At 46.7% G+C, this 13431-nt stretch overlaps 1 protein-coding gene across 1 annotated transcript in view; it reads right to left on the bottom strand.

Moving 5' to 3' along the window:
* AQR (aquarius intron-binding spliceosomal factor) overlaps positions 1 to 13431 on the bottom strand; it is a 451150-nt gene that overhangs the window by 175282 nt on the left and 262437 nt on the right. Inside the window, exon 24 of the mRNA XM_086937130.1 lies at positions 8691 to 8800. Within this exon, the coding sequence (XP_086793256.1) occupies positions 8691 to 8800 (110 nt within the window). The remainder of the gene's footprint in view (positions 1 to 8690; positions 8801 to 13431) is intronic.

The following is a 13431-nucleotide window of genomic DNA, read 5'->3' as shown; positions in this document are numbered from 1 at the left end:
GGTCGAGGTACCAAGTCTCCTCCCCCAGGGTGGGCAGGGTCCACAAAGAGGAAGCTTCAAAGGCTTGCTGCCTTTGTAAGGTGACCCAGCCATTTGCTGCTTCCGGTAACTGGCCCCCACTGGTTCTGACCCCCACTTTGGGCAGGAGAATTGGCAGGAAAACCAAGATAGGAGGAGAGGTGTGCCCACCACTGCCAACCCCACCCCTCAGGTGGGGGAGGTGAAGCACAACTCTGTCCTCGCCATCTTGCAGATGGGGGACCCAGCCAACCAGAGTGAGGCTTATGGCCCCCCTCCATAATGGTGGGGCCATAATAGGGGGTGTACCCACCCCAAGGATGGGACCAATTGGTCCCTACCTTTAACTATCTGAAACACCCCTAAATGTTGTATTATGGGGCAACTGTGCCTTCTAAGACAAGAAGAAACGAAAAGAAAAAGCACTGAAGAGCTGCGCTGAAGGAAGAAGAGGAGGACACAAACTGACTTGGCCCCAGCCCTACCTCCCTGTCCAACCGCTACCTGCTCCAGCATAATCCCGGTGAGCTCTGCTGCCAGCATCCACCCCCGCCCCCACCCCCCTCCCCAAGAACCCGGAGGATCTAACCTGCCTTCTGCAACCAGACTGTCTCCCGAGAGCACCGGATTAGCTCAACAAACAGATTCTGGCTCCATCCAAAATCTGCGAGTCTGCACCACTCTGCACCAGATGCCCAAGGCCTGGGTTCGAGTGGCCCAACACCGTGAGGTGGTCTCCTCTGGGATCCTGACCTGGGATATGGTGATCCCTGACCTACCTCAAGTCTTCAACCAAGAGACCTCAACTTTCACCTGGAGAACAACAACGACAGAAACACCACCGCCCTGCTGGACAACCTTGCTAACATCGGACTCAAGCAACTGGTGAACACCCCCACCCACTACGCCGGCCACACGCTTGACTTAATCTTCTCATCCAGCAAGCACATCTCCTTCAGCCACGCCACCGGACTTCACTGGACCGACCACAGCTGCGTCCACTTCAGCTTCAAAAAAAACTACGACTCACCACCACCCGCAACAGGTCCCCCGCCGATGCTGGAGCAAGATCACCGCCGAGCCGCTCACCGCCTCCCTCAGCCAGAACACTCCCACCAGCACAACGGACCCCAACGAAGCAGCCAGCAACCTCACCAAGTGGCTGACCGCCTGCGCCGATGACCTCGCACCACTAAAGAACCCTCCCAGCAGACACGGCAGCAAGAAAACCCCCTGGTTCACCAACGAACTCAAGGAATCCAAGAAGAACTGCCGCACCCTCGAGAAAGCCTGGCGACTCGACCACACCACAGACAACGGGACCGCCCTCAAGCACGCCACCCGCAAACATCACCAGCTGATCCGGGCCACCAAGAAGACAGCACTCAAAGAACGACTGGACAACAACGCCCACAACAGCAAGGAACTCTTCAGCATCGTCAAAGAGTTCTCCAACCCCAGCGCCGGAAACAACAACATCACTCCCTCACAGGACCTCAGCAACTCACTCGCCTCGTTCTTCCACCGCAGAATCGCCGACATACACAACAGCTTCGACGCACAAACCACGCACCCCACCACCGAACCAACGCCCGCCACCACCACCCTCTGCAACTGGACCCCGCTAAGCACCGAAGACACCACCCGCACGATGAACTCCATCCACTCTGGATCACCAACCGACCCGTGCCCACATCACGTCTTCAACAAAGCCGACGCCACCATCGCACCCCATCTCCGAGACACCATCAACTCCTCCTTCCACACCGCCACCTTCCCGGAGAGCTGGAAGCACGCCGAGCTGACCGCCCTCCTGAAGAAACCAACGGCGGACCCCACTGACCTCAAGAACTACCATCCCATCTCGCTCCTTCCTTTTCCGGCCAAAGTCATCGAGAAGACCGTCAACAAGCAGCTGGCCGCCTTCCTCGAGACGAACGGATCCCTCGACCACTCGCAGTTCGGGTTTCGAGCCAATCACAGCACTGAGACCGCCCTGATCGCAGCCACCGACGACATCAGAACCCTGATCGACAACGGGGAAACAGCGGCCCTCATCCTCCTGGACCTCTCCGCGGCATTCGACACCGTCTGCCACTGAACCCTAGGGAAGCGCCTCAGCAACATCGGAATTCGAGAAAAAGCGCTGGAATGGATCATCTTGTTCCTCACCGGAAGACCCCAGAGAGTCTGCCTCCCTCCGTTCAGATCCGAGGCCACCGAAGTCATCTGCGGCATACCACAAGGATCTTCACTCAGCCCAACCCTCTTCAACGTCTACATGAGCCCGCTCGCAGCCATCGCACGCCAGCACAACCTCAACATCATCTCCTACACTGACGACACCCAGCTCATCCTCTCCCTCACCAGCGACCCCACCACCGCCAGAGCCAACCTACACGAAGGGATGAAAAACGTCGCCGACTGGATGTGGAACAGCCGCCTTAAACTGAACTCGGACAAGACGGAAGTCCTCATCCTGGGATCATCACCCTCCGCCTGGGACGACTCCTGGTGGCCCCCGGCCCTGGGCACCGCTCCCAAACCGACGGACCACGCACGCAACCTGGGCTTCATCCTGGACTCCTCCCTGTCAATGACCAGGCAAGTCAACGCCGTCTCATCCTCGTGCTTCAACACCCTGCGCATGCTCCGCAAGATCTTCAGATGGATCCCCACGGAAACCAGGAAGACCGTCACCCAGGCACTCGTCACCAGCCGACTTGACTACGGGAACACCCTCTACGCCGGAACCACAGCGAAACTTCAAAAAAGACTCCAACGCATCCAGAACGCCTCCGCCCGACTCATCCTCGACATCCCTCGACACAGCCACATAACCGGACACCTGAGAGATCTGCACTGGCTCCCTGTCAGCAAGAGAATCACGTTCAGACCCCTCACCCACGCACACAAAGCTCTCCACAACCTGGGCCCCAAGTACCTCAACGAACGCCCTCTCGCCAGCTACGATCGACCGGCCACTCACTCGCCACCGTACCACGCATCCGCAGAGCCACCGCCGGAGGAAGATCCTTCTCCTACATGGCAGCCAAGACTTGGAACTCCCTTCCCACCCACCTCCGGCGAACCCAAGACCATCTCGCCTTCAGGAAGCAGCTCAAGACCTGGCTGTTCGAGCAGTAACTTTTCCCTCCCCCAGCGCCTTGAGACCCTCCCGGGTGAGTAGCGCGCTATACAAATGACGTGATTGATTGATTGATTGAACGACTGCAGCCCCTTTCAGGAGGATCCACACTGACTGCAACCGAAGCCGGTAAGGACAACCCAACAACAAAAGACTCCTGCACCAGATGCCCCATGGCCTTGGTTGGCCCAACCAACAGTGTAGTAGCATCCCTCAACATCCCAACTTACCTCTCCAACCAGTGATCGCCTCCGGAAGATCTTTGTCCCCGAGCCTGCAGGGTTTGCTGTAACTGGAGAATCCCAATTAGAAACAACTTGGCACCCGACGCCAAAACAGCACCCTGCACCCGGCCGCCCCTGTGCCGCTGTAGGTACACTTTGTGTGCTAACTTGAACCCCCTTTCCTTGAGCTTAAGTCCAGGAGCTTTGCTCCCACAACCTTGTGGCCTGCTTGTGAGCAGCCACCAACCGGAGGCCCCCTATTAGATAACACTGGGCCTCAGCACTCTGCACCCGGCTGCCTTAGTGCTGCTGAGGGTGCTTTGAGAGTGCATCCTGGAGCCTGGGGGAACCCTTGTTATAACCCCATAAACCCAACTCCCAAAAGCATGTACTTAACTGTAAACAAATAACTTAATTTCCTCCAATAGGATTGCATTGACTGCTTTTCTAGGAAGTGTGGAGTCGAGTAATTGTATAAAAACATAAGAAACTGTATATTTACAAAAACTGATTTACTCACCTTTTATTTAGGAAATGTCCCAGTGTAATATCTAGGCATATCACACTGAGTAGAAAAAGTAACATAAAATGTAATATAAAAAGTAATCCTACAGTAACTGCAAAGTAACGGAAAAGTAGTTTCAACAGTATCTGAATAATTGACCTACATGTATCTAAATCAATTACATACAACTGCATTCAACTGTTTTATTCCTGCAAAGTATTATTTCACTTACCTGTACCAGGCCTAGTTTAGTTCTAGATATAAAGTACAACTAAATATTTTTATACAAACAAACAGGCCTGAGTTCAGTCTAAGAGTGTGTGATATCATTTCCCGCCTGAGTGTGTACAATAAATGCTTAACACTACCCTCTGATAAAGCCGTATGCTCATCCATCCTACCACAAATAGAGAGTAAGATATTATCTACTTTTACCACTGCTTACCTTTGGGGATCCACAGGACTCTGGGCACACTATTCCTTACTTTGGTATAGTATATACAGAGCCAGCTTCCTACACACGTTGGTTGATACTAAACATTACCATATTCTCCAGTACCATAATGGAGCTAGCGATCTCGGAGGTGCCCGGGTGCCTTCCCATATTATCCTATGGACAGCTGATCACTTATAGTAGTCCTTAGTGGAACGGGCTACTATAGGGCCATATACACTTGCATTTATATATCCACACCTATAATATACTGCACCCTGCATCCTGGGTTTAGGGGGCCTACCTTAGGGGTGACTGACATATATTAAAGATAGTGCATTGACCGCTATTGATGGTGAGGGCAAAGTAGAGTTAGAGCAGTTTGCACTGTTCCTGCAGTCTGCAATTGTAAGCCTGCTGTCATCTGTTTACTTGGTCACACAGGGTGGTAAATATAGTGCTTCAAGCCCTAGTGACCCCTTTAACACCCATGCCATGTGTAGCCATAGCACCACTTTACTAGGGACTTATAGGGGGATTAAAGTCCTTGCCAATTGAGAGTACCAATTTGCTACATTATGTTAAGGGAGAGAGCACAGGCACTGGGGCCTGGTTAGCGGGCTCCAGTGCACTTTCAGAGTCATAAGCCAGCAGCAAATTGTGGCAGAAAAAGCAGTCAAACTTGCAAAAGCCCGTTTTCCTATAGTCTCTACATATGCCTGGTGTAGCCCCCATCACCCTGCTGATAGATGGTCTGCTGCTGTAGTTGATAGGACTGTGGCTGAATGGGTGAAGAGGGATTGGCTCCTTCCCTTCCTTTGACTAAGCAACCTCTAGAAATTGGACTTTGAAGGCCATCCACAGACATTGCAATCTTTGTCTTCTTCATTTTCTCGAGCATCTCCTCTACCAATAGACGCGAGAGATGATCCCCATTAAACTGGAGGCTGAGAAAATGCTACTGGGGAGTACACTGCAGTTAATGCCTCTGGAGTCTGTGCCCAAGGCTTCAAGTGCCCAACATATGTTGGCGTTCATGACAGTCTTGCCCACGGACACTATTCCCTCACCCCTTTTCTTGTATTCCTCTGGGAGCTGTTTGATTAAATCTTACATCTCCTCCCACTGGAACCAGTCATATCTATAGAGGGGTCTGAACTAATTGGCTATATGTCAATGGGTAGATGTCCATACTGCTACTCTTATGCTGTAGCATCAATCATTTTACTTTTAATGGGCATTGGGACATCAACTGAAGCTTCAGCTGAGACCATCTTGCAGGCAACAAGGAGTCAAAGGGAAACTGACTTCCAAAGTAGATAGGGTTGCCTGGAGAGGATGTACATTTTTCCTCGACCCTCTATGTCACCACCCAAGCCACAAGTTTTCTGGGGTAGATGCGAGAATCCTCTTAAGCGTAGACAGAAACTGCACTGTACGCTCCGATTTGGAAAGGGCTTCCACAAGGAAGTCCTCTATGACATATATATCTGCTTTGAGACATGCCACAGATTTCTGTTTGACCTCATGAATAGCCATGGTATCATCTGTGTAATGGTCTAAGTCGGGTTCGCCTGACGTTATAATCATCCCCGTGCTCGTTTGTGGGTCCTGGATCTGAGGGCTAATCTTATGGGTCGACAGGATCGTATGGGCTGCCTGCGTCTGAAAAGGTGTTGATACGCTTCGGGTGATTCTAGTTGAGGCAGAGGTGGTGTACGAGAGCCTGGAGGAGGAGGAGAAGGTGGAGCTCCTGAAAGAGAATAATTATTTTACAAGGCAGGGTCTTTGACGGTTGAGGTGGAGGGGGTTTTGTTGAGATCTTCGCAGTGATGTTATGGATAAAAAGAAGTTTATGTCTGATGTTGAGCACCTTCTGAAGTCTCTGAAAGATTGGAAACCCAGATTTCTTAGATTCAGCTGTCAAGAAAGCTTTCAGAGTCAACATTGTTGTGTCTTCTGTGCCGACTTGGAGTGTGAGCATGGAGGCCTGATGCCTTAGTGTAGGTGGGGGTTGACGACATGTGTAGGGGCAAAAGCCCTTGGCCAGGACTTGATCCACATGTATTAACAGGAGCCCAAAAGAGGCGGGACATGTGAGGGAGGCACAGTCTCTTGGGCTCGAGGCCAAACTTGTGATGGAGCAATGCTCTACCCCGGTGTTGGCCTTTCTGTATGGTCCTGGCTTTGTGGTATGGTCTCATAGTCTGGTGGCATACTAACAGCCCTTCGTGTAGTTTTCAGTGTCTGCTCGAAGTTCTACTTCCCATGAGGGAACTTTTTTCAGACTATGTGATACATGGGCTGGCTGGAAGGGCAGGCCTCCTCACCTTTGACGCAGAAAGGGTCCTTTTCTCTGAAAATGTCAGTGGTTTTAGAGGATGTCTGTTGGTTCACCTTGTGATGTGCCCAGTATCTTTCCTTTCGGTAACTATGGGGCATCTTTAAGCGTAAAGCGAGGCAGGATTTGCCGAGGGCGTAATAGTGGTTGGATAAAAGGCCCACGTTACAGATGTCAAGATGATGAGACTACAGATAGTCTGAGTTGCACCAGGAGCAGTGTGGCAACTGTTTCTGAAGGAGGTCGTACAGGTCTGAAGGGTGGAGGGAGCCCCCCAGCATCCAGGGCGTTGATAGCCCGTCTTATGGAACCCTCTATTAATGAAGCGCAACAAAGTAGTTGACGAGCTAACAGGTTTTTTCAATGCATTGGTGCAGCAAACTAAACGTGTAGACCCAAAAAACTTGTTGGAAACACTACGAGCTCAATCGGTGTACATTGCTACCAGATGGTGGGAAAAACAAATTATGATGGAATCGGTGCCCAGGAGCATTACCCACTAAGGGAAGGGTCACACCACATCTCGCAACTCGAATAACTTCTTCAAAGAAAAACAACTTGAAGACATCGGAGGCCAACACTAAATGGCAAGAGTATGCAGAGCACAGGTGTTAAGAGCCATACATGTTACTAACAGATTGTTACCAAAAGTAAGTAACTTGTCCCTCTCATAGTTTCTTCTACCTGCAGATTTCTCGCCTAGTGAATCAGTACACAAGTGGTACTCAGAGGGTGCTGAGGAGATGGTTAGACCAAAAAGTCCTGAAACAGATTTGGCAATAGAGCCATCTCACAGACGTTCATGTTCAAGCAATCATTCCTGGTAAAGGTATGGACCGCAGTGTATATTGCAGCCCAGCAGACATCCAGGACTGGAGCACCCAGGTCTGCTAAAGAAATGGCCTTTGTTCTGGGGGAATGGAGCATGATGCCCTCAGCCGGCTCATACTTGGCAACAGCTTTGGTGCACAGCACGATCCAGCTGGAAATGATCTGTTTCGGAATCCCCTCACCTTTCTTGGAACCAGCTGGTCCTAAATATTAAAAAAGATGGCCCTGCAAGGATCTGGGCAATGAAAACTTTCCTCTTCTTTGTGGCAGGTAGAATATCAAAGTGATGCACAGACCTACGTGAAATGGGGTACCCACCTTCAGCAAGAAGAAAGCCTTAGTTTGAACAACTAATATCTCCTAGAATAAAGTAATAAAAGGGAATGAACAAACGGTGTCTGCAGTTATGTAATACTCTGTGCCAAGGTAATGATAATCAAGAATAGTATTCGATCAAGACAATCAGTCACAAAAGGCAAGTGCATGTAGGTTCTCAGGGAGAACCCTTCAGGAAGGTAAGAAACAGGTTAAAGTCCCAGTGAGGCGTTAAAAAGGGAGCAAAGTGAAAGAAAAGTGTGGAGTTCTTCAGAAAACGCATATTGATAAAAGACTTGAACAACAGCTTTTCTACCAAACAAAGAAAAGCTGAATGGGCCAACAGACATCCTTGAATGGTACCCACAGCAAAGCAATGACTGGCCAAGAAAAGTGCAAACCGTAACACATCAGATAAATAGGACTTGAGGGGGGCATGGGAGATCAACATTCTTCCTAGTGCAAGAAACAAAACCGGACCAATGTCCAGAAGAAACAAGTCTGCCCTCAAACTGCAGGTGTGGAGGCTATAGAGGTTAGGGTGCCAAACTTCTTCTGACCACTGAGAGAAAAGATAATACCTGAGCAAAAGAAGAAGAGGGAGGCACATGGACAGTCAGAGAAGAAAGTCCCATTCCAGATCCATTTTAGGCAACATACGTTATGTGTGAATGTGGAATATCTCACTGATTAATTGTGGCCTTTTCTCCAAGGCCAAATTTAAATTATATTTTACTTCTTGGATGCAGTTTTGGGCATTTGAAATTCACTTGGTGTTGTCATCCTGTGATTAGGCACTAATAAAAGTTATTAACTGCTACGCAGCTGAGTCTCTGGCTCAGCATACAAGAACAGACCATATCCTCCACACGTACCTGCTGAAATCCTTCTCTGTCTCCAGAGCCTCCTCTCCATGACCCAGACGGAGCAGGTGACGCTCATCAATATCCAGGGCTATGATCTTCTCAAAGAGCTGGTTCAAGGCCTACAGAGAGGGGGTGAGAATGGAGAGTATAAGTTAAACCAGCTTTTCCTGCTTAGCATGAGCTTTTTATGCTGCTGCTCATATTTTTCCTTGGTCCTTTACAGTATTGTTTTTGATTCACCTAGATCTCTAAGCAGCTTTATCAGTTTATTTCCACTTTAAGCTCAATTTCAGTCCTAATCTTTTGCTTACTTCATAACTGGTTTTGTCTATAACTAAGTTTACGATTTAGTCTTACCTATAGCTCTACTGTGACTAAATGAACAGCTGAATTTAATCTCTATCTGGTCCTTAAGTTTACGTTCAGTTATGTTCACATGAGAGCAACTTATGTTAATTTTAGGGCAAGTCATCTCAATTCCAGCCACGTGTTTAACTCCATTCATATTAGACCTATTTAATGGCAAAAACGAGAGCATACATTGCCCTAGTGTAAGTCCACACAAATCAGAATATTAGCTATACCAATATCTATTGTTTCTTACTGTACAGCTTCACTCCTAACTTATTTTTTCCATTTTTACCTTTTTATTAAAAATCAAAACTCCTGCATCAAAGGCAACCCCCTGACCAACCAGAAGAAGGAGCCGGAAGGAGAGCGAGACACAAAATAGGTTCTCGGCTGCCATGTTACCCTTAATGAATACGTGACCACAGGGACATGCATCCACTCTTCCTCCCATGTGGTAATATATGGTTTCCTAGTTGGGAATCTTAGCCTTTTTTTTTTTTTAACAAATATCTGGGTGAGTAAACCCTGTTAATGCATGCACGAGTGTGTTGCATGTTGTCTGTCTTTTCCAAATTTTTAGGGATGGCCTATACAAAATCCCTAGGGCACTTTGTGTCCCCTGATGAAAGCCCCGGACCCAAGAGGCCATCAATATTATGGATGAAAACATGTTGACTAGCTAATAGGGTAACAGGATCATTAAATGCATACCTCACATATGTTTTTAAACGTACCTAAACAGCCGCTATTAAAGGGAAACCTTGGTTGTTTAAGGTATTTTTTATTATACTCTGAAGAGACTGGCTGAAGTAATATCCAAGGTACTCTCTAAAATATGGTTGAGCCCATCATGGTTTTTAGGGAGCAGGATGAAACTATGCTGAGGCATGCCACTAATAGTGTGGGTGAGAGTCAAACAAAGAAAACTACTTGTTTTCCTTCACAGCAGGGTGACATCCAGAGGATATATTAGAGCCCTTGCAGAGTGTGGGATGCCTTTTGCAGAAGGACATCAAAATCTACTCCTGGATGCCATCACCCTGCCAAACAGTTCATCCTCAAAATAGCATGCCTCTAAATGGGTATCACACCCCAAATGATAAACCTTACTGAATAGCCTGAGTCAAGTCATTATTCTTCAAGTTTATTCTTTTCTGTGTAGGAACCCAACCATATCTCGTTTCCAAAATGTTTGAGAATACACTCGGTCCCTTTTCCTAGATCAGTCTTACTGCCAACATTAAAAGACTTACCTTTTCAAACTGGACTTGATAGGATAGGATAAATATATTTGGTCTAAATATGTGCATTGCTTAGATCTCCATTCATGCTAGGCCTTGTTTAACAATATGCTGCTGTAAATCTGCTATCTGCCCTTCCCTCTCTTATGTCTCACTACCTGTCCAATTACAGGCTCGCTTCCCCTTCTCCCTGCCCTTCTCTTTCTGTTACTTCCCTGCTCTGTCCTTCCGCCTTTCTCTCTGCTTCGTCCCCCTGCGGTCAGTAGATAATTAAGTGCAGTCTTTCAACATTAATTTTTGCTTAGCTTGCAACTAGATTCTGCCCCCCCCTCCCTGCCTCCTCAGAGTGCAGGTCCACTTTTGTCTATGCCCTCTTCCGCTTTCTCTTTCCTCTTATCCCTACCCCACCATACTGAGTGACTATTCTCTTACACATTCCTAAACTAGCTCCCTGCCCTTCCCATCCCTCTGTGGCATTCCTTATCTTTACTTTTTCTCTCTCCGTTGCAGACAATACTCCATGCTCTTTGCGCCTGCTTCTTATCTGCTTTACTCCACCTTTTACACAATTTGGCCTTACTCTATCCCTTATCCCATTGATGCCTTCACCTTCAGCTATGCCTCCCCATACCACCGTTGTATGGACTTCATGTCACTGCTATGTTAAACTGTAAAGTGCTGTCATACCATCACGATGTTTAGGACTATATAAAACTGTTAAACAAGTAAATAAATAAATGTCCCCTATTCATAGCTCTTTGTGAAACGCCATCATGGCACTAATAATGAGAGTTCACCATCCATGTTTATTTCTGCAATGAGATCCAATGCAATCTGTATTTATTTCGATTGGGCCACATTGCATGATTTCCAGAGTGTTGGTTCTTTGGGAGGTTGCCCGCCATGTCATCTCATTTTCACTGCTGGTTTGCGACGTGAGCCCCATCCCAAGGCTATATGTATGTCAGAACCCCCTTATCGCTAGACCACAGCTTCCCATTAGAATCTTGAAAATTCAACTCTATATCTAATAAGATCCACTTTAGCAAAAGGATGGCGCACTGGGCCTCAATCAGGTAGCCTCATAATGTGATCCATCATAGTCTTCGGCACTTAGCACAAGAGGAGGTAACTGTATATGTATGTGTTTCTCAGCTTCAACGCCAGATGTTTCTTACTTTTTGTGTCTCTCATCAGGGAGAACTCAGTAATTATCAAGCCCCATTTCAATCACAATGTTAGTTCGATCTGTGATACATGTTTAATCATTCTACATCAGGTTGTTTAGCATTACTATCAGTATCCAAGCTGCCCATATACAGTTTTTAAATTTCGTCTACAGCAGGTTTTTAGCTGTAACAGTTTGCACAACATTAGGGTGTCTGAGTTGGCTACAGCAGTAATTTAGTGACCAGTTAAAGTAGTGCTCCCCACCCTAGCAGGGCTTTTAGAGTAGGGTTTTTTTAAGCTCGTCACAGCAGAGTAGGATTTTAATGTTTGTGATCATTTTACAACAAAGTTTTGGCTTTTGGGTACTCCCCCAGCTCCAGGTGTATGGCCCATATAATCGAAGATGTTTGGCTTGCCGCTAAGTTTGATTTTAGCATAGTGGCTTATGGGAGGTTTTTTGCCAAAACCTAGAGGAACATTCCTGTCCTTCTAGAGCAGTATTCAAGCTTACCTGACTAGCAGAGTATGGTGCTCTGAGGAGGATTTTAGGTTCCTTCCTGTTCTATTTTTAGGTTTACTACTACATTTTTTCATATTTTTCTCCATCTAATACTCAAATTTCACTCCACATATAACTGATTTATAGATGTATAAAATGTGCTTAACCTTCAACTCATTCTTAGCACCAGTTATGGTATGACCTAAGCTACACTAAGCAGAATTGTTACAAAATCCATGTGTTTATTTCAGCTCCATCTATTGCTGTATACTAGCTTGACAGCAAACGCCAAGGGATCTAAAATCACTGCATTATTTCATTTTCAACTATTTAGCATATTTGGCTGTGTTTTTATTTCCACTTATAACTCCATTACTTGTCTCTCTGTGATTATTTTAAGACTAAAGATAACATTTCACTTCCAACTATAACCGGTTAGAAGCCATCAGGCAAGTCTTTAGCTACACCTACAATTAGATTTTGATCAATATATAAGGTTTTAATCCCCATTCATATCCATCCATGTATTTATATTCTTAGTGCACTACAAGCAAAAATAGGGATTAAAGAAACTACGTTAACAAATAGTACATCAATAATATTAACCAGGAAAAGGCAAACTTATAACAGATCCTCTTCCGCTCCTTGTTTGAAAGCTCTCCACTGGCCTCCAGTGAAAAAGCGAATCCTTTTTAAAACGTTGTGTCTAGCACACAAGCATATGTATGGTAATGGTCCAAAATATTGGTCACATAAACTATGCTCGTATCAGCCACTCAGAACTCTCAGATCCAGCAATTTTTTTTAAAACATATTTTATTGGTTTCATATGTGCATCTTACACTATTCGTAATCATGCACAATCATCTTATGTCAAACATCTCAATATTCTTCCCCCAACTTATCCCACATGACCCATCCAGTAGTATATTGATGCAATACACTCTCAGATTCAGCAATGATGCACTGCTTATTCCCCTGAGAGTGCGTACGGTTAGGAAAGGGGGTCGATCTTTTTCCTTTCTCGCACCGGCATTCTGGAATAAAATGCCTATATACCTGCGTGCCATCCCTAGTCACAGCTGTTTTCGCAAGAAGCTGAAGACATGGCTATTTGACAACTGAGCCCATCTCTATTTCAAAGCCGTCTACAAGCGCCAGGAGACTCTTGGTAGTGATATGTGCGCTATACAAATGTCCCTGAGTTGATTTAACTAAGGAGTTCCACAGTTTGATATTCAAAGGTACATAGGCACGTAGTTGTGTTATGTGATATTATTATTTACCGAGTCTGCTAGTGAGGAGTATAGTAAACCCTCAAACCCCGTATAAGATTATGGAACGACCAGAGATGTATCTGAACCACAGCCACCTCCTGCATTATAATCTTCTGGAAAGAGTATGATCCACTAATGGCTGCAAGACTCATCTGGAACCACACAACTACACCTGAGCAAAATCTTCAGCAATCACTTATCTTATCAAGAAG

This window comes from Lissotriton vulgaris, chromosome 9, assembly GCF_964263255.1.
Source record: "Lissotriton vulgaris chromosome 9, aLisVul1.2, whole genome shotgun sequence".
NCBI classification, from domain to species: domain Eukaryota; kingdom Metazoa; phylum Chordata; class Amphibia; order Caudata; family Salamandridae; genus Lissotriton; species Lissotriton vulgaris.
This window is presented reverse-complemented; position numbering and strand designations above follow the sequence as displayed.